At 42.5% G+C, this 25,128-nt stretch overlaps 3 protein-coding genes across 10 annotated transcripts in view; 2 read left to right on the top strand and 1 right to left on the bottom strand.

Annotated features, from left to right (window-relative positions):
• Positions 1-677: 677 nt before the first annotated feature.
• hells (helicase, lymphoid specific) lies at positions 678-11,443 on the top strand. Of its 3 annotated transcripts, none has more exons than XM_064317796.1 (23): positions 678-1,129; positions 1,746-1,846; positions 1,937-2,091; positions 2,267-2,389; positions 2,500-2,553; positions 2,799-2,823; positions 2,941-3,002; positions 3,144-3,185; positions 3,630-3,851; positions 4,264-4,446; positions 4,945-5,088; positions 5,472-5,668; positions 6,253-6,349; positions 6,541-6,705; positions 6,884-7,041; positions 7,550-7,694; positions 8,027-8,110; positions 8,603-8,722; positions 8,940-9,056; positions 9,267-9,426; positions 9,981-10,080; positions 10,234-10,307; positions 10,716-11,443. In XM_064317796.1, exons 1-23 carry the CDS (start codon positions 1,122-1,124, stop codon positions 10,802-10,804), a joined length of 2,625 nt encoding a protein of 874 aa, XP_064173866.1. In that variant the 5' UTR covers positions 678-1,121; the 3' UTR covers positions 10,805-11,443. The 3 variants fall into 3 exon arrangements, with proteins under 3 accessions (XP_064173866.1, XP_064173864.1, XP_064173865.1); XM_064317794.1 differs by having other exon boundaries at positions 680-1,129; positions 2,796-2,823; XM_064317795.1 differs by having other exon boundaries at positions 686-1,129; positions 2,796-2,823; positions 7,553-7,694.
• Positions 11,444-12,802: 1,359 nt separating this feature from the next.
• si:ch211-250c4.5 (coiled-coil domain-containing protein 110) lies at positions 12,803-20,210 on the bottom strand. Of its 2 annotated transcripts, XM_064317798.1 has the most exons (5): positions 19,169-20,210; positions 18,374-18,535; positions 16,404-16,527; positions 13,599-15,583; positions 12,803-13,091 (listed from the first exon to the last, which is right to left on the bottom strand). In XM_064317798.1, the coding sequence occupies exons 4-5, from the start codon at positions 15,484-15,486 to the stop codon at positions 13,033-13,035; spliced, it is 1,947 nt and encodes a 648-aa protein (XP_064173868.1). In that variant the 5' UTR covers positions 15,487-15,583; positions 16,404-16,527; positions 18,374-18,535; positions 19,169-20,210; the 3' UTR covers positions 12,803-13,032. The 2 variants fall into 2 exon arrangements, with proteins under 2 accessions (XP_064173868.1, XP_064173867.1); XM_064317797.1 differs by having other exon boundaries at positions 17,969-20,210.
• ubr2 (ubiquitin protein ligase E3 component n-recognin 2) overlaps positions 20,184-25,128 on the top strand; it is a 34,182-nt gene continuing 29,237 nt past the window's right edge. For 4 of the 5 annotated variants that reach the window (XM_064317793.1, XM_064317789.1, XM_064317791.1 and 1 more), the window contains exon 1: positions 20,212-20,349. In XM_064317793.1, the coding sequence (XP_064173863.1) occupies positions 20,260-20,349 (90 nt within the window). In that variant the 5' untranslated portion in view covers positions 20,212-20,259. Of the gene's footprint in view, positions 20,350-25,128 lie in introns of all 5 variants that reach the window. The other variant, XM_064317792.1, reaches the window with a different exon arrangement.

The following is a 25,128-nucleotide window of genomic DNA, read 5'->3' as shown; positions in this document are numbered from 1 at the left end:
CGTCCAGGGTGCATTCCTGCCTCTTGCCCATTGCATGTTGGAATAGGCTCCAGCACACTCCCGCGACCCTCACCAGGAATAAGCGGGTGTAGATAGTGGATGGATGGATGGATGAAATGACCGTAAAAATTGTTATCCATCTGTCTTACACGTTGCCACATGCCACGATTAACGCGGAGATACAAAGTAAGCTACGTGTAACTAATATTAAAAGTGGTTAACAAAAATGGCACGCACATAGCCTAAAACGGTAAGGAATTTAAGCGATATGGTTAAAAAAGTTTGTCATTACCCTGCTGATAGTATATGGAGCTGATTATGCCTCTTTTCTTGGCATAGATATGTTTCATTAAACAATATTTATTCATAAAATGAAGAGGATGTTTTAAAAAATCCTATAAAGTATTGTAACCAGCTTCTTACACTATGAACTAAAATACAGAAAATATAGCTAGGAGGGTTTATGACATCTCCACACCCTGAAGGTACAGGTAACCAGCGATTCCACATCAAAGCAAACTTTGTATTCGCGGGAAATATTAATGAGACGGAATTTGGATATTGGATACAGGAGGGGTACCGCAAGTGAGCTTTTTTGGCCGATCACATGCCTATTTCCTAATTTATTTAGAATAATATATAATACGGTATATTTACTCGTACGTGTAATCAATCATGTCGTGTCGATGTAATTTCCCTATTCTCGGAATTTGAACGTAAACAACAAAATACTTTTGTCCACCCCTACTTTGTATGTTGGTTGCTCCGAAACTGGCGCGAAATCTCTTGGAGACCCAACCCTCTTCTTTCCTGGCTACAGTCATTCGTATGCACGCGGTGTGTGTGACTGTTTAACATTTTTGTGGTCTTAGATAAAATTTAAACAGAATTTTTCCATAACTGGTTTAATATTTGCACTTTTTAGCATAGAGAAAACTTCCCTGTTCTGAGGGGAGCTGAACTACTACTGACGTCTTTTTTATATGTGTTTACGGGTCTGAACACCTAGTTATCCCAAGACTGACTTTTTGCAATCTTTGAACGTTTAAGCAACTTGGTTGTAAGTAATTATTATATCGGCCCATTTTCTTCAATCAGCTTTTTGGACGTTTGGAATAAATATGGACTGGTAAGTTCGTGGAACATTAATAAACTTTTTGGGGTCCTTTGTTGATGCATGATAGCTAAATAACAGGTTAACCCCAGGTAGCTTGGCTAAATGGCTGGCTATATTGCCTGTGAACTATATATTGATATAATATGTAGTATTGCATGTAGTATACATTTGCTTGTCGCTTGCAAGTAGCTATGGTTAGTTAGCTCGATACAGTTGCTGTTGTATGCATGGCATTTGCAATTTCGAAGTTACTGGCTATTTGTAAGATATTGGATGAAGTTTCGAATTTTACAGGACCTACTCAAATACGTGTTTCTGTAGGTCCTGTGGAATTCTAGCGTGTGGTTATCGGGTTTTTCGGGTCATAATTTTAGAACTGGGGATGTGCGGTTAACCACCCGGGCTAACGTTTGTACAATATTCTGGTTGTAATTTTGCTGTAGCCGTTAACTATATTGCTACGTAACTGGCATGTAGCTAGCGGCTACAAAAGATTATAAAAAGGCGCGCGAGCTAAACAGCCAGCCAAAACGCGTAGTCGACTGCTAAGGTTAAACTATGTTGAAGTTTCAGTGAACGAGCACAGTTAACGAACGCTTCTTTTCCCTCGTTTACGACATACGTTCAGTGTTAAAGAAGAACCTCGGAGCATATCTCCTCAGTGCCCAAAGCCGAACGAGTCTGAAGAGCCCCAGGGTACTACGGTGGAGAAGACCATCTCACGGAATGGTGAGCGCACGGCTCGAATTCACCTTTCCACCCGTTATCTTTTGACGTTGCCGGGGATAAGAGCAAAACCTTATTTTTTCACTCTTCCAGATTCTGCTAATATGAACGTGAAAGATGAAGTCGAGGAACTTGTTATCACAAAGAAAGAAGAAAAAATGGAAGTTGTGATTACCAAGGAAATGGAGGAGGAAGAGAGACAGCTTATGGAAGAAGGCGAGAGAAAGGATAAGGAGATGATGGAAAAGGTAAGCTGGGTGTTGTGCGCATTGTTTAATATAACGAATGGTTTTTCGATATTTCATGAAAATATATTTGTACATGAGTTGACGTAATATCAAAGTAATTTTGTCTCGTCCATTATGGCATATAGCATACATTTTCTGCAAAGTTATAATAAATTTTATTTTATATTATACAAAGGCTCAGAAGAACATGGGGAAAGACACTCAGGATATGCGCTTCAGGAGGCTTCAGCATTTGTTGGAAAAGAGTAACATCTACTCCAAATTCCTCCTTACAAAGATGGAACAACAGCAACAGGAGGTAGGCCCCAGCCGTGTGTGCACTAGTACCACTTTCATAATTCAAACATAATTCAACTGTCAAAAACCATCAAGTTCTGTCTAATTCCACTCGTTTAATGCTAACTTTAGGAAAAAATAAGGAGAGAGAGACTGGAAAAGAAGGCCTTGGCTACTGAAGAAAAGGTGAGTGCACTAGCTTGGCTTTTCACATTGTATAATTTTAGTTCTCGTTAATGGGTTCCAAAAACGATTAAGGTTGAAGCCATGTCCGGTAGGGAAAATTTGTACACATTCGTGGTGTTTATAAAAAAATAGTTCATGCCGTGCTGCTCAAACACATTTCTTTGTGTTACATATTGATCTTAGCTACTCTGACAAGTGACCATATGCACCAAATGACAGCTTCACTCTGAATTCTTTTGCAGCAGGTCAGCAAGAAAAAGAATGAGAGAGGTAAGACATTTACCGTCTATACTGGTTTTTATGTGTAAATAATGCCTCCTTGTTGGGTATTGAAGATTGGCCATTGCTTTATGTTAGGAAATAAAGCCTTGTGTGTTCCCCTTACAGTGGATAAGAAGAAACGGGAAAGGGAGGAAGATTACAAAATTGCAGACATCATGTCTAAAGAGGTAGACTTTTATTTAATCTAACAGCACTTCCTGAGTGAAGGTTGTTGCAAAAAAAAATTAACAGGCTAAATTATTAAAATTGTAATGTTCTGAGGTATATACTCTAAGATGGAATTTAACATGTGTTTTTTTATTTCCTAGGAAATTATGTCGAAGGCCAAAAAACAAAGGACTGAGAACCCGGTAAATGCCTTTCCCCTGCATGCCACTTTCAGTTCTGGATTGCATCGGGATAGATTTACCATCCTCATGCATGCTTCCACACTCAAGAAAATGGCCTTCAGAATCGGAAAGCCTTGCCCTGGGTTTTGAAAGGGCAGTGTCTTATTAAAATAAATTTTTGACTGTAAGGTAATCCGAGCATCAACAATATGGCGAAAAATGCAAAATGGCAATTGCAACAAACCAGTCTTCCAACTTATCGATTTCATTTGCTGGAAAGTCCGGTCTGCAGCACTGGAAAATTCACATCTACACTGATAGTACTACGCAGTATCTCAATGGTAGTGATACGTAGTACCACATAGTATCACACTGTAGTACTGATATATAGCAGAGTCAAAGAAATACAACAGTGCTAAACTGGGGCATGGTCTCATTTTAAGTCTTAATGCTGTATATTTACAGGAAGCCAGTACTAGCAAGGGTGTTCTGGAAGACATTGAGAAGATGAGCGACTCTAACTCCGCTATTAAGGGCCGTCTGTCTGAGGCGGTGCGGGACAGCGCTAAGCACATGCTGGACCCGGTGAGGACCGTGAACGGTCAGCCGGTTCCCGCTCAGCAGCCCAAACTCTTCTCCGGCGGGATCATGAGATGGTACCAGGTGGAGGGCATGGAATGGCTGCGGGTGAGTGGGACCAAACGGGGGCCTGAGCAGAGAACGTAAGAGACTTGGGGCCAATTAACTGAGAAAGTGATGCAGGCACTTCCTTATCGACTTCTGTGCTAATGGGAATTTCCTGGACCTGTCTCCACTTGAATTAGTTTCAAATGAGTTTTGGACTTTCCTTTGTCAGATTGAATAAAATCACAATTAAAACATGGCATAGTTTTTGGAGGGAAGGTGGTAGTTCCATCAGTTATTTGTTGAAAAGCGAATTGTGGATGCAGGTGATCAACACATGCAAGTCCCACCAGTACCTATGGAACATTGCACCATCATGGTAGCAGTAGTCCAGTGTATATTTAGCAATTATACTTATGGGCTGATTGCATGAGTCCCTGATAAGTGACATCACCCCAGTGTTCCGTGTGCACAGATGCTGTGGGAGAACGGGATCAATGGCATCCTGGCGGACGAGATGGGCCTGGGGAAGACCATCCAGTGCATCGCCCACGTAGCCATGATGCTGGAGAAGAAGGTGGGCGGGCCCTTCCTGGTGGTGGGCCCCTTGTCCACACTGCCCAATTGGATCAGTGAATTCAAGCGCTTTGCTCCACAGGTGAGCCAGCTCTGGCACTGAGAGGGGATGCAGCATCGGTTAGTGCTGGGGGGGGGGCACTTTAGTGGGCTAAAGGTGACAGCCTGCTATAACCTTCATGTGTGTTTTGAAATATATTGGGCTTTTGTCCAATCAGATGTCATCCAGTTAGAAATACTTAAGCTTCCAAAACTTTGAACTACACACTGTGGAGCTGCTGTAGTCCCAAACACTGACTTTGCAAACCAAGACTTTGATCCTACAGAAAAAACATTGTGTTTGATTAAAATCTGTCCTCACATATTGGCTTCATCCACTTTTGAGTGTTACCAGGGTAGTATGATGTAGTAATAATAATAATTTTCTCCATTTACCTCCCAACAATAAGTCTGTGTAGTTTCCGTGACCAATGTGACACCCTTCACCGTTTAGTACATCTTGCACGGATGGCTTGGCAGCTGAGGTGCGGGTGAGTTTGTACAGGTTTTGTGACGTACAGCCTTTGACTTTGATTCTCAGATTTCAGTGCTGCTGTACCACGGGAGCCAGTTAGAGAGGGGAAAGCTGATCAGGAACATCCGCAAACCGCAAGGGCCCCTGGGAATGTGCCCAGTGGTTGTCACCTCCTACGAGATGGCCATGAGAGACCGCAAGTATCTGCAGGTAAGCTCCGCTCTTCTGTCCGTCACAAGGGCAACTGGAGAACAGCCATGCCCTGAATGCATGAAATAAGTGGTGTTAAAAGAAATCAGATCTGTAGTTTATATGCTAGCATAATGGAGGCGGGTCTGTTGGTTTTGAATTGCGCCCTTCGGGCCAGACATGCTGCAGGAACATGCATACTGTTGGCCCACTGAATGAACAACAGCTGAAGCTGCAGAGGTGACGACGCGTGGTAGAGTGACGTGACATTCAGCTCTGGTGTCTGACTCTGCTGTGTTAATTTAATAATAAGATGCATCTTCAGCGAGTTTTGTAAAAATTGGTGATGCACAGCATCTGAAGGAGATTGAGAATGTGTGGGTGACCCAAACCGTCCTCGTCAGCATTTCCACTGGAAGTACCTGATTGTGGACGAGGGCCACAGGATAAAGAACCTGAACTGCCGCCTGGTGCGGGAGCTGAAGACCCTGCCCACCGACAACAAGCTGCTGCTGACCGGCACCCCCCTCCAGAACAACCTGTCCGAGCTCTGGTCCCTGCTCAACTTCCTGCTCCCCGACGTCTTCGATGACCTCAAGAGGTGCCAAAACTTTCCAACATTAAATATGCGAAGATAGATGGTTATCAAAGCTTAGAGTACATGCAATGTTGGGCCTAAAAATAATAGAAAAGTAAAGGCTGTGTGTGTGCAGATTATTTAAAGTATCACTGTAGCTGCGAAGTGTGGTGAACACACTAGTGAAATACAGGAATTGTACCAAAAGGGCTTTAGTTTTAGTCACGGTAGTAGTAAGCTGGTATTACGATTTGTGATTCATGTAGGGTTGGGTTCAACTGAATTTTAATGTAGTCCGTACATGAAATGAAAATTAACCATCATTCTGTGGATATTTTTTAATGAATTTAATTTCAGTTCATTATTTGAATTGAATGAATTGAAGTGGAATTGACCCCATCTCTGGCACGCTCTTCCATTTTTTAAAAACCCTTGTGTGCTGACGGCTGTCGAGATTCAAGAGAACTTCCAGTGCTGCAGTTTATTCAACAGCTTCCCAAATGCGGGACGTACTGTAATGTCAGGGCAGCTGTGAGGATACATGAGACCCTTCGTATGAAACCTTTCCCAGGTGCACATTCTCACCTTCACTCTCTAATTCTCCGCAGCTTCGAGTCCTGGTTCGACATCGGCACCTTCACCTCTGATGCTGAAAATATTGTTGCCAAAGAACGAGAGCAAAACATCTTGCACATGCTTCACCAGGTAAGCCGACTGGAGAAAAGTCCTATTAGCCTGAAACTGTTTCTGTCCCAGCATTCAGTTGTACGGATGATTTTGAATGCAGGTTACGAAGGGGGGGAAGGTATCCAGCTTGTGCAGGATTGTGGAGCTGTGCCTCATGGTTCCTGCCCTCTGCAGCAGGAAGTTCATGCTGTGCTTATTTTGGGTACCAGATCCTGACCCCCTTTTTGCTGAGGCGACTGAAGACTGACGTCACCTTAGAAGTACCACCAAAGAAAGAGATTGTGGTCTTCGCCCCCCTCACCCCGAAACAAGAGTCCTTCTACACTGCCGTGGTCAACAAAACCATTAGCAAGATGCTGGGCCAGGAGGCACAGGTAAGTTATGATTCCCTGATAGTCTGGTGGGATTTGTGGGTGGGCGGGCTGGTTAATTGGTGGTTGGGCGGCGGCGGGCTGGTTATTCGGTGATTGGGTGGGCAGGCGGGCTGATTAATCGGTGATTGGGTGGGCAGGCGGATGACGCATGGTTGTGAGAAAGGCGTTGTGCTCTCAGGCGGATGCTCGCCCAGTGGAGTACACGGCCAGCGGGAGGCCGAAGCGCAGGGCCTCCAGGGCGGTGAACTACACCGAGAGCACGGGCGACTCCTATCGGGACCTGGAGAAGTACCTGGAGAGACTGCAGAAAGAGGCCAAGAATAAGCCGGAGGAAAGGTCAGTGTCTCGCCTGCCGCCATGCAGAGGCACAGGGCTGTAACCGCAGTTTATTTTCAATTTTGAGTTATCAGTTGTACTCTTCTGTGTGGCATGTTGTCCATGTAAATTTCATCCTCTACACCCAAAAATGGGCAGGGCATTGGCAATACCTGCAAAAAAAAAACAAAAGAATTGTGGAAAAAGCCACTGGTGTTTATGTTGGTATTCACAAGCTTAGTCAAGTTGGTTGTCTGGCTAGGTGGCTATAAAACAATGCCTTATACAACTTGGTTTATAATGCCATCACTCAGATACAGGTGAGAGTTTTTGGTATCTGCTCCTACAAAGTTTGAGAAATCGACTGCTCATAGCTAAAGCTGGCCAACATTACCCTTGCTAACATTCACAGACACATCTGCTGACAATTGCTTACACCTCATTACAAATTCAGTGTATCCCGATGATGTCAGTTTTTCACATAAATCAGAGGTGAATTCTCAGATATCCCCCCTTTTCTCCTTGCCAGCAGTACCCCTGTTATCAGTGTACAGACCAACATGGATGCCCAGATCAACCTGAAGCTGCAGAACATTCTGATGCTCCTGAGGAAGTGCTGTAACCACCCCTACCTTATCGAGTACCCGCTGGACCCCGCCACACAGGACTTCCTGGTACGGGCACAGGCCTGCCGCGCCCTCAGCACCCCCACAAACACTTCTGGAGACTTTGTGTTGTGGTTCCAGTTGACCATGACATGTTAACGTGACTTCAATGTGGCCTAAACTACCTGTTGGTCCAATTTAAAAGTCTAAGGTGGCATTGTTGATGATTTGTTGAGGGGCTGTTGTTTAATTGCTTTTTTTGTTTGTTTTGTACTATACTTTTTGGTATGTTGTACACATCCTTGATACAGCAAATGGAATTTACATGAAAATGGACAATGAAGTTAATCTGTCTTCATATGCTGTCATTGCATGGACTGTGCCTCCCCTGTGGATTTCAGATTGATGAGAAGTTAGTTGAGTCATCCGGAAAGTTCCTAGTGCTGGACCGGATGCTCCCAGAGCTAAAGAAGAGGGGACACAAGGTAAGTACTGACCACTAATACCCTGCGGGAGTTTCATTTTTCCAGTGAACACAGAGTGGGTGGGGAGGTTGTGGTGGTGTAAATGAATTGTAGTAAATTGTTAATTTAGCATTTTTGACCACAGTTGGGCCAGCCAGGTTAAGCTATGCTTAGTGTCTAAACTCACAGGGTGGTCGAAATTTGTTTCTGTCGGTGGTGCCAACTCAAACACCTCCCATACAGTGCTTATTGACGTATCATACTATCATTGAAAGATGTTTGCTAATACCATCATTTCATAATTAACTACGTGTTAACCCTGCCCCTGTACCCCAGCTGGCCCAATGAGGACTAAAGACGCAGGTTTAAGGCACTTAGGTGTGATCAAAGTACCACCAAAGCCTGGAATTGGCCGTGGAAAAGCAGCACAAGTAGTATTAGCTCAGCCAGGTATGGCTGCTGCATCTCACAGCGTTTGACCTGCTCTGACCACTTGTGATGCTGTTTTGACAGGTGCTGATTTTCAGCCAGATGACCTCAGTCTTGGACATCCTCATGGACTACTGCTACCTGCGCGGCTACGAGTACAGCCGCCTGGACGGGAGCATGTCTTACACAGAGAGAGAGGAGAATGTGAGTGGGGTCTGAGCTTTTGGGAACACGGAGCAACCCTCTGGGATCTGGAAGTTAAAGGGGAACTTCATTCTCAATCTCCCATATGGATGAGTCTGCACAAGTGAATCATTTAGCATCACTGCAGCAGCCGCAGTCCTTTAGCCTGTTCATTTGCTGTTATTTTGAGTGTTTCAGTGTTGTGGGCCTGACCTTTGTCCTGTCGTCTCATTCTCAGATGCAGCGGTTTAACTCGGACGACAACGTCTTCCTCTTCCTCCTCAGCACCCGAGCTGGGGGGCTGGGCATCAACCTGACAGCCGCTGACACGGTCATAATCTATGACAGCGACTGGGTGCGTGTCTCCCTCCATCTTACCTGTCTGAAAGTTAATCCGCTGTCTTCAGAGATGTGTGATCCTGTTATCTTGTATCTCTTTATCAAGTCAGTGCTGCTTTATGTAACCTTCACCATTCAAAAGGATTAATGGCACTTTTCAGAGAAATAAAACGTGGAGGGTGTTTGTCTTGGAGAGACTGCTGACCCTATTTGTTAATTTGTTCAGAACCCTCAAGCAGACCTGCAGGCCCAGGATAGGTGTCACCGAATTGGGCAGACCAAGCCTGTGCTGGTGTACCGCCTCATCACTGCCAACACCATTGACCAGAAAATCCTGGACAGGGCTTCTGCCAAGAGGAAGCTGGAGAAGATGGTCATCCACAAAAGTGCGTGACAACCTTGTGGAATACAAACCTTGCTTACGTGTTCAATTCTCCATTGAGATGGCTTGCACCCTTTGCAGAGGCTTTTTCAACACCACAACAGTTAAGAGATGCACTGTACATTGCTTACATATAATGGTAAATGTCTGTATCCTTAGCTCTTGTGGTGTTTGCCTTTTACCATGTGAAATTCACTTTGTCACTTGGCTAAAAGCATCTTCTAATCTAAATGACTAAATTGCTTTTAAAGAATTGTGTTTGTGGATCATTTTTTAGGAATCATTGTGTTGTTTTGAAGTAGCTTGACATTCAAGTGTTTCTTACGTTATGATTGGTTTCTTGATCACTGCTCTGTTTTTTAAATATTTGACTGGTGTGACTGACTAGGCAGCTGATACAGTCTTCAAGCATTTAAAGTATAGGGGGTTTTGTGCAGTATTATGCTGACCTATCGGTTTTGCTCGAGGTTGCAAGTGGCATAGATGGGTTTAAATTGTGCTTGTTGCGTGTTTTTTTTTTGTGTGTCAGTCTTCGTAATTGCTCTTCTCTCCTCTCAGATAAGTTCAAGGGAGGAAAGGCTGAACTGTTGGAACAGTCTAGGGGCTCCATGGACCTCTCTGAGCTGATGGAGCTGCTGAAGACAAGAGATTATGAAAAGTAAGGAGTCCCTCTGTCATGTAAATGTGCAAATATTTATTTGCCCCACAGGAACAGTGGCTGAGGTGCCATCACATAAACAGCTACCCTTGTGGATTTTTAAACTTGTCCCCCTTTTTACTTTTTTTTGTTTGTTTGTTTTTTGTTTTGAAGAGTGAAAGGCAGCAGGGGCAAGGTCATCAGTGACCGGGACCTGGAGTTCCTGCTGGACCGCAGTGACCTGCTGGGTGTGTACAAGCGCACGCTCCTTTCAGGCTCAATGGCAGGATTCTGTTCTGTCTACCCAGTTTTCCCTACCTTAAAGTTAAACATACTGCAATGTATTGATCTGTGTTGTCAAGATTATAATGGATATTTCAACACTTTACAGTATATTGATAGGTGTACATATTATTGCTGCTGTCAGATTGATATGTTTCATTACATAAAAAAAAAAGAAACTGTTTTGGGTTAAACACCAACTGCCCCACTTTATATTGATCTCACGGTATCCATATTGATGCAGAATAATCCAGGGTAGTACTGTACCATTAGCGTTGCTACAGCTCCCATGTTAAGATTCTGTATTTTGACATGATAATGTTGTGAAGCTGGTTTGTGAAGCTGGTTTGAACTGAATGTGTTTCCCATTCCAGATCAAGCCAGAAAGAGCCGGAAGCAGGAGAAGGATGGGGTCTTCCGGGTGCTGGAGGAAAAACAGTCCACCGAGATCAGCCTTGGCTGAGGCAGAAGGAAACGGCTCTGTTGAAAAAGCGTGTTTCTACGGTGACAGCCCGACCCTACTGTATCTCAGAGTGGATTTGGAAGGCAGAATTGTGGCTGCCTTCTTCAAAGGCCCGCACAGTTAGCACTAGAGTTCAGTTTTTGAAACTTGGGTTTAATAAGGAAAAAATGTATTCCTCCATGTGATAATTGACCTGATTTTTAAACGCACATTAGAGTTTTAGGATCTTTTTTTCCTGCAGTAGTCATGCTACACCTGCTGTTTCAGCTACATGGGGCCTACGCTGTAGGTTTGCATAGGACGAAAGGTCAAACTGCGTCCTAGTGATTAGAATCTGTTCAAGTAGCTATATTGGAAACGCCACTTTATGCATATGCAAAACACAGTTGTATGTAAATAATCAAATGTTGGTTTTAGTTCTCTTTTCCTCATAGTACTTTTACATGTTATGCTTTCACAGCAGTCTTTGGCAGAAAGATAAGAACATCTGTCTCCATGGGCCTTGATATGCCTTAGTCCTGTTTTCTTTTTTGTTTTAAAATAAGGAAGCTACGTGGAAAAGACCCTGATTTGTGTTTGTTTTCTATACCTTACTGTTGTCACTTTGAAAATACTAATAAATACGGTAAACGCACAAAACCTGTGACTGCTGGCCTTCATGGCAATGTTCGGTGTTAAACGGTTCAAAACTACACTTCTGCTTTGTGAAACCTGAAACTGAGGGATCGTTCAGCAGTTAGTGAAGGTAAATTTTAGATCCCATGCCAGCTGCAAACCGTTTTCTTACTGCAAAAGTGTAAAAAAACAAAACGTGGAAAGTTTAAATAGGAAATGAAAAGGCCAATCATAGAAACAGTGCAGTCCCATTGTTTTTGATGTTGCAATAATGGGAGAACTGATGTCATTCAAATTTTGTACAAAAAATTTCAATTTCAGGGTACTGATGCCATAGGTAGTGATGGAAGAACTAGTGCAGGGCAAACTATTAATTTGACTCAAACCAAAAAGTAAAATAATAATTTTAAAAAAGCTGTTCTTGCACATAAATGAGCCTCACAGTCTAGGATCAGTTCCCAAACATGCCAGTGCTAGCTCTGGCCAATAGTCTGGCAGGGTGACAGTTTGGAATAGCATTGCCCAGGGTTCGGGAGGGTTCAGTTGGCAAGGACTGCTGTCTTCCCACTCCAGCTGCCCCTGCTGGTTGTGCAATCTCAATATGGTGATCTTAACTACCAACTTACGCAATGTCATAATGTAGGCTGGGTGTTTAGGCAGGAAAATAACTGGATTTTATCCATGCTGGACTGCTTTTGTTGACTGTTAATATAGTAGAACTTCCACCATAGCAGCACAAAAGCCTTTAAGCTATTTTTTAATTTTTATTTTTTAAACCTACACTGATTAGTGTGTTGCGTTTTTGTATTGTTAATGTTTGGCAGTTCATGGAGTCCATAGCAGTGGACTGTATTTGGAGACAAGGGTAGTCAGGGAGATGGATAAGCCTACAGTTGTGTTTTTACTAAATGCACTTCTAGCAACTGAGCCATTAAGACAACTGATGACTGAAACTCTTCACAGATTTTATGCGACAGTGACTGTTTGGTAGTGAGGCTACAGTTTTATATTGGTGTTATACTGAATACTAATAAGACATTAAGGAAAAAGTATCAAGTGGGTCACTAACTCCCTCTCTATTAGTTGTCCTAATGCTCCCATGCAGGTAAGAAATACTATCTAGCTACTATCTGAACATACAGCTCAAGGGGTTTACTGGCACAACAAACATAAAGAGTTAAGAATCCACTTGGCTGACCTGGCCCTGATCCTTAAAAAATTTACCATAGTTATTGCAGTGTATTGTTTCATGTTAATTATACCATTAATGTGGCCTTGAATAAGATCATTTTTAAAGCAAAAAAAAAAAAAAATTTTTATTGATGTTGAAAATTATATAGCCATATATTTGTTAAATGAAATCATTGTATTTACTAGTTGTTTTGTATGTTAGCAATATTTTGCCATTTAATAAAAAAACTCAAAAATAAATATTTCAGCAAATGGTTGGCAAACTTACTACAAAAGAAGAGAAATAACATTAATGGTCGACTAAAAATTCTAATCTGGATAGCATGTATTCATACTACATACACATTCATACACAAGCTAGCATCAGTGGCTTGAAATTCATGTTATTTGTCCAAACAGAAAGGAGAATCTGAAGTTCAGGCTCACACCTGGATGCACCTGGCCTCTTCATCCTCCAGTCTCTTCTTTATCTGTCGTATTACTGGGGAAAGCAAGTTAACTCTGTTAACAGTCAGTTAGCAGCAATGTTTATCTCATTGGGTTTTATTTATTGTTCACTGCCTCAGTGGTCTTGTTCAAAGTATGATTTTGTTTTTCCTCAATGCGATAAGAATATTGAGTTTCTCTTTGCTTAGACACCTCAGCAAATGGCTGCTGTAACTGCAGTTAAATTCATTGCCTCTGTCTTTACTAATCTTGAATGAAAGTGTAGGAAATTGATTGCTTATCATGCCCAGTGGTTTAAAAAAAACATTCAGATTTCAGAATATTAATTTGTTTCATGTGAAACTAAATAATTTGATTATTCTTTGGATACTCTGCATTGAAATCATCCCAATTGCTGGAATGCAAAATGGAGGGTTATGGAAGCTAAATTATGAATCAATCCAGGCCCTCATATTTCCTTTGGGCTAACATGGGCTCTTACAATTATGTGCATGACTGGTATTTCTGTCCCTGACTGATGAGGCCATGTTCGGGTACCTACCATTCTCATTGTCATCTGTATGCTGGACTCTTTGGCAATCCTGTCTGGCCTCCTCATAAATAGACATACATTCATTAATGCACATATGGGTCTCATCCTGGCCTAGCTGGCCCATTCTTTCTGCAATGCGGTCACTCATGTTTAAGTAATCCTTTCTCAGGTCTCCAAGCTCCATCTGGAGGAGGTCTCTCTCCTTTCCCAGTAAAGTTATAACCTCCTTGAGCCTCTTGCCTTCTTGTTGGCTCTTGTGCTCAAGTTGTTTCTTATCTTGGCGCAGGTTTTCCAGTTCTTCCTTCAGGAGCTGTTTGTCCTGTTTTAGATCAAGCACTAGTTTTGACAAGGTTGCAATCTCTTCCTGCATACTTTCAGCCATCTTTTCACAGGCTTTGTAGTTCTCCTGTACCAGAAGCAATTCCGCCCGCAGCTTGTCTTGGCTCCTTTTTGCTTCACGCCTCATCTCTTTGATTTGAAGGCTTTTGGTTTCCCTCTCAGCCCTGTACTCATCTAATTTCAGTTCCATTATGTTGACTCGCTCTTTGGATTCCAGCAGCTGCTTTATGCCTGCCTCTTTTTCCGACTCGATGGACGACATGCTTTTCTCAAGTCTCAGAGTCTCATTTTGTGCCTTCTGAAGCTGATTCCTCAGATGTTCCATTTCTTTTTTCATCTTGGAGGCCTCGTCTTCCAGTCTCCCTCTGTCCTTGACATTCTTTTCACAGTAATTCTCTATGGATTGCAACTTTTCCATCAGCTCTGATACAGCTCTCTGAGCTGTCTCTTCCTTCTTTTTTAGAAGGTTTTGCTCAGCGTTTAACTTCTCCCACTCTTGTTTAGCATCCTTCAGAGTTTTCTCAGCGCACTCCTTGTCAACCCGATCTTTATATGATTGCTTCTTGGCTGCAGAGGCACGCTTTTTGAGCCTCTCATATTTCTCCAGAAGCTGTCGGAGCTGCTTGACAAAGGTTTTGTTGTCAGCTTTGCTTGCTAGGAGCTTACCCCTCAAAGAATTGCAGGTGTTATCAAAGCGGGCGGTGTTCTCCTTGTGTTGCTTTCCTTCTAGTTTCAGCTTTTCGGCTAGCAAGGCTATTTCAGTATCCTTGAGATCAGACTGTCCCCTTACCTCTTCAAGGTCCTGTTGCATCATCAGCAGCAGTTGAACCATCTGTTGGAGCTCCAGCTCTTTAAGTTTTAGCTTTTCCTCCAGCACTTTGTTGACGTCTTTGTGGTTTTGCCTCACTGAGGAACTTCTGCCCTCGGAACACTCCAACTCTCTTAACAGCTTCTCTCTGTTCTTTGACACGCTCCTGATGGTATGCTGGAAATTGGAGAAAAAAACGCTGGCATTGAACTCTTCCTCCGATTCATCTAATTCATTTGAGGGGAGAGGAGTGCTAGTTGTAATCCTGTTTCTCTGTGCAGGTCTCTGCATTTGGTTGAGAAGTAAATTGATGTGCTCTAGACGCATAGCAGTTGCAGTCTGAGGCTCTGAAATCCTGTGCATCTCTGCCTCCCCCATCTTCAGTGTGCCTTGCTGAACTAGCTCCTTTGGCATCAACCCAGCAGCTTGCTTGTGGGAACTTCTCTGGTCTACACTAGGGTTTAAGGGTATGGCAACATAAGCCACCTCCGGCCTGGAATTTTCTGAACCACCGTTCTCCGAAACACTGCCGAGCATTCTTAACAAGCCTTCATTAACATTCCCCTGTCCCACAGCACAGCAGTTGGAGGGCAGTATGGTGCGAATGTGGAAGTACTCCCTTGGGCGCATACTTTCAGACCCCTCAGAAGCAAGCCTCTGAATGGTTTTGTGCCACATGAGGATGGTTCCATCTCCAAGATCACCGGCGTGCAGGGAGGAGCCCAGGCTCTCATTGAAGCTTTGGGTCATTTGGATTTGACAAAGGTCAGGTAGTGTTCTTCTGTTTGGTTATTCTTTACTGTTGCATTTGGACCAAGATGGTGGTCAGCTACTGGTCTAGATTATCCTTCATGGAATAATGATGAAAGAAAAATATTACAGCAGTATGAGCAAAAGGCACAGAGAGGTCACAATTCATTAGATGCTTAAATTATTTTGACTAGACTGTAATTGTAAGCCACTGCATCTTTTGGTGGTTATATATTTCACCGTAAAATTCCTGTGGTCTCAGAAATACTTGAGGCACTATTAAGTTAACAAGCTAAGTCTTACTTTAATTAAAATTTATTTTTATGTTTTTCTCTTATATTGAACCAAATTGCTCACTAAATAGCTTTAGATAACTTTAATGTAATGATGATGATTAAGAAAGTGAAGAAACAGGCTGCTTTCCAAGGCAGCGTTCCAGTACATGGATGGATGGATTTGAAACTTGTGAATATTTTTTCATTCATTTGAAGTGTGTCATGCCAGACAGTTATGCTCTCAAGTGTTCAAGCTCGCAAATAGTTCACTCGACAACATGTGTCAATTGATTCACCTGAATATGCAAATTTACCTGTTTATCCTCTTTGGATAAAATATCCCTGATCTTCTAAAGGATGCATTCTTGATTTATCAATGCAAGTCCTTCCCAGATCCCTTACACTTTGCATTTTTAGTTAAATTAATACATTCATTTGATGTACAGTATTTTTATTCCACCTTTTGACAGCTTTATCCAAGAAACAGTGTCAAAAGAGGCTGAAATCATACATTCACTTTTACATTCCATTAACTTTTTCCCTGCTCCCTCTAATGCTGAGGATTTTCATAATTTTTTCTTAATTGAACATAGCACAAAGTAAGTTAAAAAACAAAAAACAAATGCTCTCCACGGATCTTACCTTACTGTCTGCCTTCCAGCTTTCCACTAACGGACCTGGCAGTCACAACCAGGCTACTGTGCAGCGCACTCCATTGTCCATATTGTTTAAATGGCAGTCTCCATGGGAACAGGAGCATAGCTGGCTACAATAGGAGCAGTGGGGAGTGGTATGGAAAGAGAAAACAAGCTGAAGGCTTGTTAACTGTTTTTGTTTAAACACTTTTTCAAAGCCTCCTGACTACTGGCGTCTCAACAGTGGCAGATAGCTACGTAGCAGACAGAACAATGCACTGCGACTCACGCTGTCCTTCAATGACTCGGCTCTTTCTTGTTTTGCTTTGTTTTTAGTGTGAATCATTTGCATGCGTAATGAGGGACTGTTTGTAATATTATCTCGGTTAAAGCACACTGAAATGTTAGACGGGCTGACAAGCGGTTCATCCTGATAAAGCACAGGGTTTCATTGTAGCGACATGCCCCCCCATCGGGGACCACACTAATAGTGTCACCCAGAGAGGGAGGATTTTGGTCAGTAGGATGTCCCTGCTTTTCATGCACGATGAACTGTAGTACAGGAGTTCTCAGACTGGTATGCTGGCTTCTCTTACAGCCAATCTGCTGATCAGTTAACATTGTTGAAGTTCTAACAATTATCCTGACACACTGCAGGTTTTTCTTATTGCCATTTTCTCTTAATTTCCCAAAAAATGTTTTGTCTCTGAGAAACTAAGTGGCCACAAGATAAGAAGGAATTCTATAATTATTTTTGCTTTATAGTACATTTCAGGATGAATACTGTTTTCTATATACAGTATATATATATATATATATATATATATATGTATGTGTGTGTGTGTGTGTGTGTGTTCGTTCTGAGCTTCATGCAAAATTTCAGCCACACTTTCTCTACAACGTCATGTGAAAAGTCATAACCTGCATTCCTGTTACATTTGTAACTACCGTCCTTCTACTTTATACCACTGGGTGGCAATGTAGTATCAACAACCACTTCCGTCTGTACACAAGTATTTCTAATTGCACCTACTAACCACAAAGTGTTGAAACTTACATTTGGTTGAGCAAAAATGTTTCCTTCTGGAACACTAGCTTAAGTGCATATTTAAGATGCACATTTTGCTGCGGATTTATTAATAATAATAATAATAATAATAATAATAATAATAATAATAATAATAATAAAGAAGAGGAATTCTACTGCTGTCAGATCACACTGTACTGCCAGTGATCTCCCTATCAGTTTGTCTCACTCCTTCTTCATGCACTTTTTTACGTTGCTATGGATAAAAGCATAAGCACAAATAAATTTAATGTAATGTCTTGGTAACTCTTTCCTTTCTTCTTTATCTGTCTTCCTGTCTCTGCATCTCCTTATAAAACACACACCCACACATGTAGAGACACACCGCATCCTGTGTCTATCACAGCATCCTCCAAATCCCCCCACCCATCTCCTCTCAGTCACTCCTACATCCACTTCTGCTTGATCTCTACAGACAAGTAAAACAGCAAGCGACAGACGGAGGGGGTGACTCCAGTACTCCAGTGCCAACCCAGCCTCTTTACCTGAGTGGCATTCCCACAGTCACATGGTTTGGCAGACATTCCATGTGGAAAAATAAGCGGGGCTCGGCAGGACTTCCTGTGGTGTCTTTCTCCGGGACTGTTCCAGCTCCAGGAGTTTGTTTTTATGCCCTACTTTAGCTTCTCTCAAGGTCAGGGGCAACCCAACCCAGTAATAACACAGACACACCAGACGCTGCACCTGGGAAACAAAGGCAGCCTTCTTCTCCTGTCAGTCCCAGCGCATAGGTACTTTCCACTAATTTCTAGTGGCCAATAGTTTACAGCTTAATTAATATTAAACAGTTGTGGACCCCACACTGCTGCTTGTTGTTGGCTCAACAGTAATAGTGCAGACTGTAGAACAGACGACTGACCTCACAGGAAACCTCTTTCACATTTACTCACAATATCAGACTGCTCCTTTTTCCGTTATGGCTTTCTCCACTGGTTCCGACGAGGCCCACCCCTGATTAGGACAAGCTGTCAATCACAGGCCTGTATCTCTGTAGCTTCTGCTGGACCCATTGCACTGTTTTCACGCTCCATACAAGGCAGCCTTTGCAGGACCTGTCGAGTGAGGGGCTGGGTTCAGTCAGCAGCGGTGCCTGCGTCTCATGCTGCACCAGCAGCACCGATCACCTGCAGACACCTGCACTCTGCCGGAGCTGGCTGCTAATGAAGCGTACTCCTCTGGACACTAAGACTGCGCAGCTCAGCTGGTGGACTGCAGAGTGAAAAAGGGGTGGGAAAGAGGGATTCCTAATTTCCTGGAAAAAATGGCTATCTAACCATCCCCCCAGTTTAACTGGCTCAATGGATCACTCTATCATTTGTTTTCACATCATGGTGCTATTGCTATGTGTTTAAAATGTTCAAGACAGTAAGGATAAAAGAGTGTTTCAATGTTTTCAATTAGGAGATGTATTACCAGATGAGGGAGAATTCACTAGAAAATTATATTACATCTATACTGCTTCATTTACCTAAAAATGAAGAAATACAACTTTTTGGTCTATGTGGAGATTCTGAAATTGGGTTGCTCTGAGTGATAGCAGAGGTGACCTTAGTTACAGCTCAACAGGTTCGACAAATTCACAGCAAATCTGTCATGGCCTCAGGCATGTAACAGGTGTAGAAACGGTGAATGCCAAAACTGTAGTGTTCTTAATATACCAACCAATACTACTCAGGTCAACCTACCAAATTCAGAAGGTTACACAATATTCCTGGGACAGGGGAAAGGAAGGTGGTTTCCAAGTGGGGCACAAGTGTTCCTCAATGTAATGGGCTGAAAAAGTCTTAGGAAAATCATATTTCATAAATGATGTGTTTTAGACCTTTACATTTAAATGAACCATGTCTGGCAGGTTACACATCCTATAACCACATTTAACTTAGGTAGATCTAACATTTCACCAAAACTAGAAAACCCCAGGAAACTATAAAATTATCCCCTGAACTCAGATCAACACAGTGGGATACAGAGACACACAGTGAGTCATAGAGCTCTGTGGAGAAGGGCCCAGCAGACAGGCAAGGAAATTCTGGGCTTTCCTATGCAATTACGGATCAATGATGTATGGCAAATATTATTATGGTAACCATTTGATAGCAGGTGGCTAGGCTGCAGAGACACCAACTGCTCAGAACTTTTATTTATAAAGCACCTTTAAGTAGGAGCATTTATGTATGATCAGGTTTCTTGTCTCCATGCGTGATGCACAGCAACCATTTTGCACAAAAATGCTTATAACACGTCCACCAAGTTTCTCCTGCAGATAAATTGGGTTATTTTCAATAAAGGGTCAAAGCCTTGACTGGTTAGACCTGTGAATTTTGAGCTCATAGGTAAGCATTTCTCAATCTTCTGCTTTATTATATTTTTCTTCAAATGAAAGGCATTGGATGCCTTTCTAAGCCAAATACACATTTAGAGGTAAAATTACACTAACCTTAACCTGTACAGTACTACTGCCTTCCTCCTGGGTGCTACGTTGGCATCATTTAACTTGATTAAATATTTATAACAGTGAAAAAACTAGTGTTGAATTCCAAATCATTATCCTGTAAAAATTAAAGCATGAAAAGGACAAATAAAGATGAAAGGACACACACTATTTCCCAGCATGAGCACGCAATGAGGTAATGCAAACCATTCGACTGATACCCTTTCAAAGCAACAGCTAAATGCTTCCCATTACTCAGCTGAAAAGTTTCCTTGCTTTCACGGATGTTCGGCGAACGGCTGATTTCCGCTTCCTGCACCAGTCTGCTAGCTAGAGTAAGTGAAGATGGCGGCGGCCGAATCGGATCGCGAAGTACCGTCCGCTCTGTGTAACGCTAGCGAATTCCTGGATTTCTCTGCCAAGGACACCGCTTTGGTAATGCGACAGTATTAATATTCATAATACGGGGGTCTGGTGTGTGATACCAAGGAAATAGGAAAATATCAAACTTATGCAACACGATGAATATTCATAATTTTCTCAATTTGACTTGTTTTCGTATTCGCGGCCCTTTTCGCTGTGTAGCAGCTAGCCAACGAAAAATATCACTAGCTGACGTTAGGTGGCCGCGATAAAATAAGGACTACAATGCTTTTCATTTCATAGAAGTCTGAAAATTATCTAACCTTTTTCTGAGATGACAGAACGTCAACTGTTGATGTTCTCTACTAACTAGTTATTCAACAGCTAGGTGGGAAACATGAACGTTAACTATTCAGCTGATGGCTATCTACGTGGCTGTACTTGTTTATTTGTACTAGCTAGCTCGCCAGATATGCTACTGGCACCACTGGAATTAAACAGTTGTTGTCATAGCTAGCTGACAATCCCCAATGGCAAAATCAACAAAGCCGTAACAATGATGTAGCTATCTAGCTAGCATGCTGTGTTACTACGACGACACGACCACTAGCAATCCACCTAATGTTACCTGTTCGTGATAGGAATACATTCGTAAAAGTGAACGACGGAAAATGAAAGCTCCTGTACTATCTGATTTATTTTGGAAATTCGTCAACACCGACAAGTTCTGTAGATGATATTGATGGCTAGCTAGCCAACATTAGCGCAATACCTGAAGGATGGTAAAGACCAGGTGTGAAAAATTACGTTTCAGTAGACTTATAAACTGTCCGAATTTTATTTGTAATAACATTATGTCTTGAAAATTGCCTGTTATTTTGGGCGTTGGTGCATTATTAACTAAATGTTGGTACATAAAAAAGGATAAACAACACTACGTCTACACTACGGTAGTCGATTGTTATTTAACGAAATCGAGGATCGTGTGTGAGTTGCGGTTACTAAGGCTATCAAGCTACGGTACAGTAACGTTAACTTGTCCAAAAGTGGCTCAGCATGAAGTTAGCTCGAGTGTCTTAGGTAATTAACTGCTTATTATGGAGGCCAGCATCAAAGTTCACGATTAAATCCAGGTTATTAGGTCATTGTAGTTTGTGTAATTTGCTGGCTACAATGCTCATTTTATTTGAGGGCATGGGTATGTTGGGTCGTGCATTTTTGTGGTTTGATCAACTGTGTCAGTCTAGCTTTGCACCCATGCAAAGATAAAACCCTTGACTGCGGTTTATAAAAAGTCCCTCTGCCTGTTAATTATGGAAGGATATAAGATGTGAGTCGCTCAGGACTGCTCTAGTTTTAAATGAATTGCTCGCCTGTTTTGTGAAAATATGTTTGTCAAACCACTGCTTTATACAGTAATACTTCATTTCTACTGGGTCACAGAGATGGCACAAATTTGTATCTACATGGGTGTTTATCTTGCTTTTTTGCCTGCGGCATTCTGCAAGTCACAGAACATTTGTTGGATTAATACATGTAAATGTTAACGCTATCTGTTTCATACTTCATACTCATGTGCATTTGCTTGTAGAGCTGAGCAGTGGGCTTGCGCTCTCTCTGTAGAGGCCAGAGTTTAATGAATTCCTCCTTTCAGCTCCTAAAGTGTGCTTAGGCTAGAGCATGTCTTAAAATATGTGTCGGGGCAGTAAGCTAGCTGGTCTGCGTGGCAGGTGGCCCATGGGAGTTTTAGCTGGAACGCTTGAGAAAATGCTACTTTGTGTGTGTGGGGTAGGCTTAGTCTTACAAAAAGAGAGCAGGCCTATTTGGCAATATTGATTTTAGATCTATTCACACTGTTGAGCAGGCTTTCACTTTGCTTCTGAATGACATTTGATAACGCAAATCACGCAAAAGCTGTCACATATTTAACAAGACAAAGGTCACCCCCCCCCCCCCCCCCCGCACAGGTGCTAACCCTGTGGGTGCTTGTTGAACCATGGCTACCTTTTTCATTGTTTGCACTCAAATTGCCTGTATCTGAGTAGCGCTCCTTTGGTGAGCTCCTTGAACATTGCACAGTGTATGTGGGGGGAGAGGGTGGTGGGGGGAGGGGATTGTTTGACAGCTTGCAGGCTACCTGTATAACAGTCTACAAACAGCGTGTTGGTGTGGGTAATTAGCCAAGCGCTGTTCATGAAGGTCACTTATTAAAGGAGTACCATGGTGGTTGAACGTGACACTTCCCAGTTGTCTTCAGGCAACAACAAAACAAATGTGCATAATTTTTTTATTCTTCAGTCATTTCAATGTACTTTAAAACGTATTTTTCTAAGCCTAAATTTCCCACTATAAAAATTCACCCGAAGCGTCTGGGCGTGGTAATGAGAACTGTCAGTCAGCTATGATTGACAGACCGTGCCCCGTTACTATAGCTTCCCCCATGATACGCTCTCTTTGGGAGACTGAATTTTCACAAGCTAGCTAGCTTAGTAGTATATCAAGTATCGATAGATAGCTAAGGTAAGGACGTTGACTTATATCCAATTATAATTTCTGCTATCTAGCTAGCCAAGTTAAGATAAAAGCACAACTATAACGTCCTCATAAAAGCAAACTAGCAAGCTAACGTTATCGATAACATTGCCTTATGAAAGCAAACCTCCTAGCTAGCTACCGTTAGCTAGCTAGCTAAATGAATATAACCAGAAATAATCTAAAGGCACTCTAATTTAAGTGAACCTAACGTTAGTCAAATATTTGCATTGTCTGAACAGCAGGACGGTGTGTCCTGTCAGATTTCTTTACGGGGCGTGGAAATGGGAGTGGTTACTGTATTCGTGACGTAGAAAAATGACAACTTTCTCAACCGGTTGAAAATAGGACGATGAATTTAAAACGCATATTTCTCCAAAAATACAGAACGGACATATTTAATACTTTGCTTACTGTGTTTCTTCAATGCCTCTTGTGCAAATAGCACATAAAACCGAGAAAGTGTGAAAATCACCATGGTACTCCTTTAAGGAAACCGATAGCTAGCGTTTCCCGGGGGCTGTGGGTGAAGACGAATCAGTGGACTGGAATTGTTTTAATGGTGGGACTCATGCTAATACAGCTGCATATGCCACATGGTGAGCTATTGTCCCGCTGTGTTTGGCCCTTTGTTTGCTGTTGTGTGTTACACCTGTGCCAGTATAAGGTAGCAGGGTGAGGAAGCGGGCCAGGGTGGGGAGGGGGGGGTTGGGGGAGGTGGGGGGCGCTGGGCTGGCCTCATGTTTAGGGGGGTGTGGTTGGATCCCCCCCATCCCTGTTTGGGCAGCCTTAAATACTGCAGAAACTGGACACCTCCTGAAACCAGGCGTGCATGCTGCATGCTGAGGTTGGCTGAGCGTGTGCATAGGCGGGAGCTTGTCATTAACTTCCACCGGACTGCTTCACATTTACACATGCAATAATGACAAGTCCAATCAAATCAATCCCCTCAATTTTATTTTTGTAAAGCTTTTTACAGAAAACTGTCACAAAGATGCTTTACAGAGTAGCAGTAAAAGAGCAAAAACCATGCCTGAGCCCCCAAATAGTAAGCCCATGAGGTTAAAAAAAAACAAAAAAACTCCCAGTCAGGAGAAAAACCCTCAAACGGTGGTGAGAAAAAACTACCTGATGGGAAGAAATCTGGGAGGAACCCAGCTATAGAGGGGGTGCCCATCCTCCACTGCCCAGCCTGGTGTAAAGTAGTGGTAGAATGGATGTAACAGAAATGTAATAAGGGATCTGTCGTAGTAAATAAAATGGTTTGAGCAGGTTACAATTGAGGTAATAAACTGAAATAGTTGAAGTCCAAATTGTACAGGTGATTATCGGTCCTGGTACGGCTGTCTGTGTCAACTGCTCCTTTCTTACTTTGGAAATTCAGAAGTGCAGTGTATGGAAGAAATGATTGAACCCTCAATCTTGGACGCTTCTGGCCTACTGTTAAGGCACAATCCAAAAAGGTGTACTTGGCAAGTCTTTCTGCTGCTAGGTTAGCCTGATTGATTTGTGTCAGTGCCACAGTGATGCTAGCAGACAAATATCTTACTTATAATACTTTGTTATCAATATATATGTTATTAGCAATATCAGCCCCAGGATTTCCTTATTGCTGCCTTTTTTTGTTTTTTGGTTATTTGGTTTTTTATATTTCTGAAGAAGATTCCATCAGGTGTACTGATATTTCAGGTATTCCTCAGGAATCCTGATTACGACTGGCAGGTATGCAGATATCGGTGAGCATTTGCATAGTGCCTGGAACACCGGGTCCTGTGAGCATGCAGGGCGTCTGGAATGTCACTGCTAGTGTGTGGAATGTTAGGCAGGGTGTGCACCGTGCCTGCTGGCTTTAGAATAACACGAAAGCAGAAGCCAGAAATTATGACTTCAGCCTGTGGTCTCTTTTAGGCACAGTCAGAAAATCATTACATCACAAACGTTCAAGGTTGCATATACAAAGGGAATTATTCTTTTAATATCAGGAGACTATAATAATGTGAAAGCACTGTTTGACTTGCGGCTTTAATTCTGCATTGATAGAGATGCTGAAAGTTTTTGTTTGCAGTCATGCATCCATTGCTTTTCTAGTTTACTTAGTTCATAAGCAGTTCACACTAGTGGTTAAGGTGGCGGTAACATGCCTTTAGTGGTAAAGGGAACGGAAATTCAAATGAAAATTCAGTCTCATTCTGTTTTTACTCATGGTGTTTTTTGCACTGCTGCCACTGTGTAATATTATCCTTTCTCCACGACTCCCCTCCCCTCCCTTGGCTGGGATTTGTCATATTGCGGGCTGATGTCATTTTATTTACCCTGCCA

This window comes from Anguilla rostrata, chromosome 18 (genome assembly GCF_018555375.3).
Source record: "Anguilla rostrata isolate EN2019 chromosome 18, ASM1855537v3, whole genome shotgun sequence".
Classification (NCBI taxonomy): Eukaryota; Metazoa; Chordata; class Actinopteri; order Anguilliformes; family Anguillidae; genus Anguilla; species Anguilla rostrata.
The sequence above is the reverse complement of the archived record's forward strand: the minus strand, read 5'-3'. Positions and strand labels throughout refer to the sequence as shown.

Coding starts and splice junctions, on each gene's coding strand:
- hells (XM_064317794.1), top strand. Junction 2,092..2,266: donor ATAAGGAGATGATGGAAAAG/GTAAGCTGGGTG, acceptor TATTATACAAAG/GCTCAGAAGAACATGGGGAA. Junction 8,723..8,939: donor ACACAGAGAGAGAGGAGAAT/GTGAGTGGGGTC, acceptor TCTCATTCTCAG/ATGCAGCGGTTTAACTCGGA.
- si:ch211-250c4.5 (XM_064317797.1), bottom strand. CDS start 15,486: ATGACCCAAAGCTTCAATGAGAGCCTGGGCTCCTCCCTGCACGCCGGT. Junction 13,092..13,598: donor TACAGATGACAATGAGAATG/GTAGGTACCCGA, acceptor TGCTTTCCCCAG/TAATACGACAGATAAAGAAG.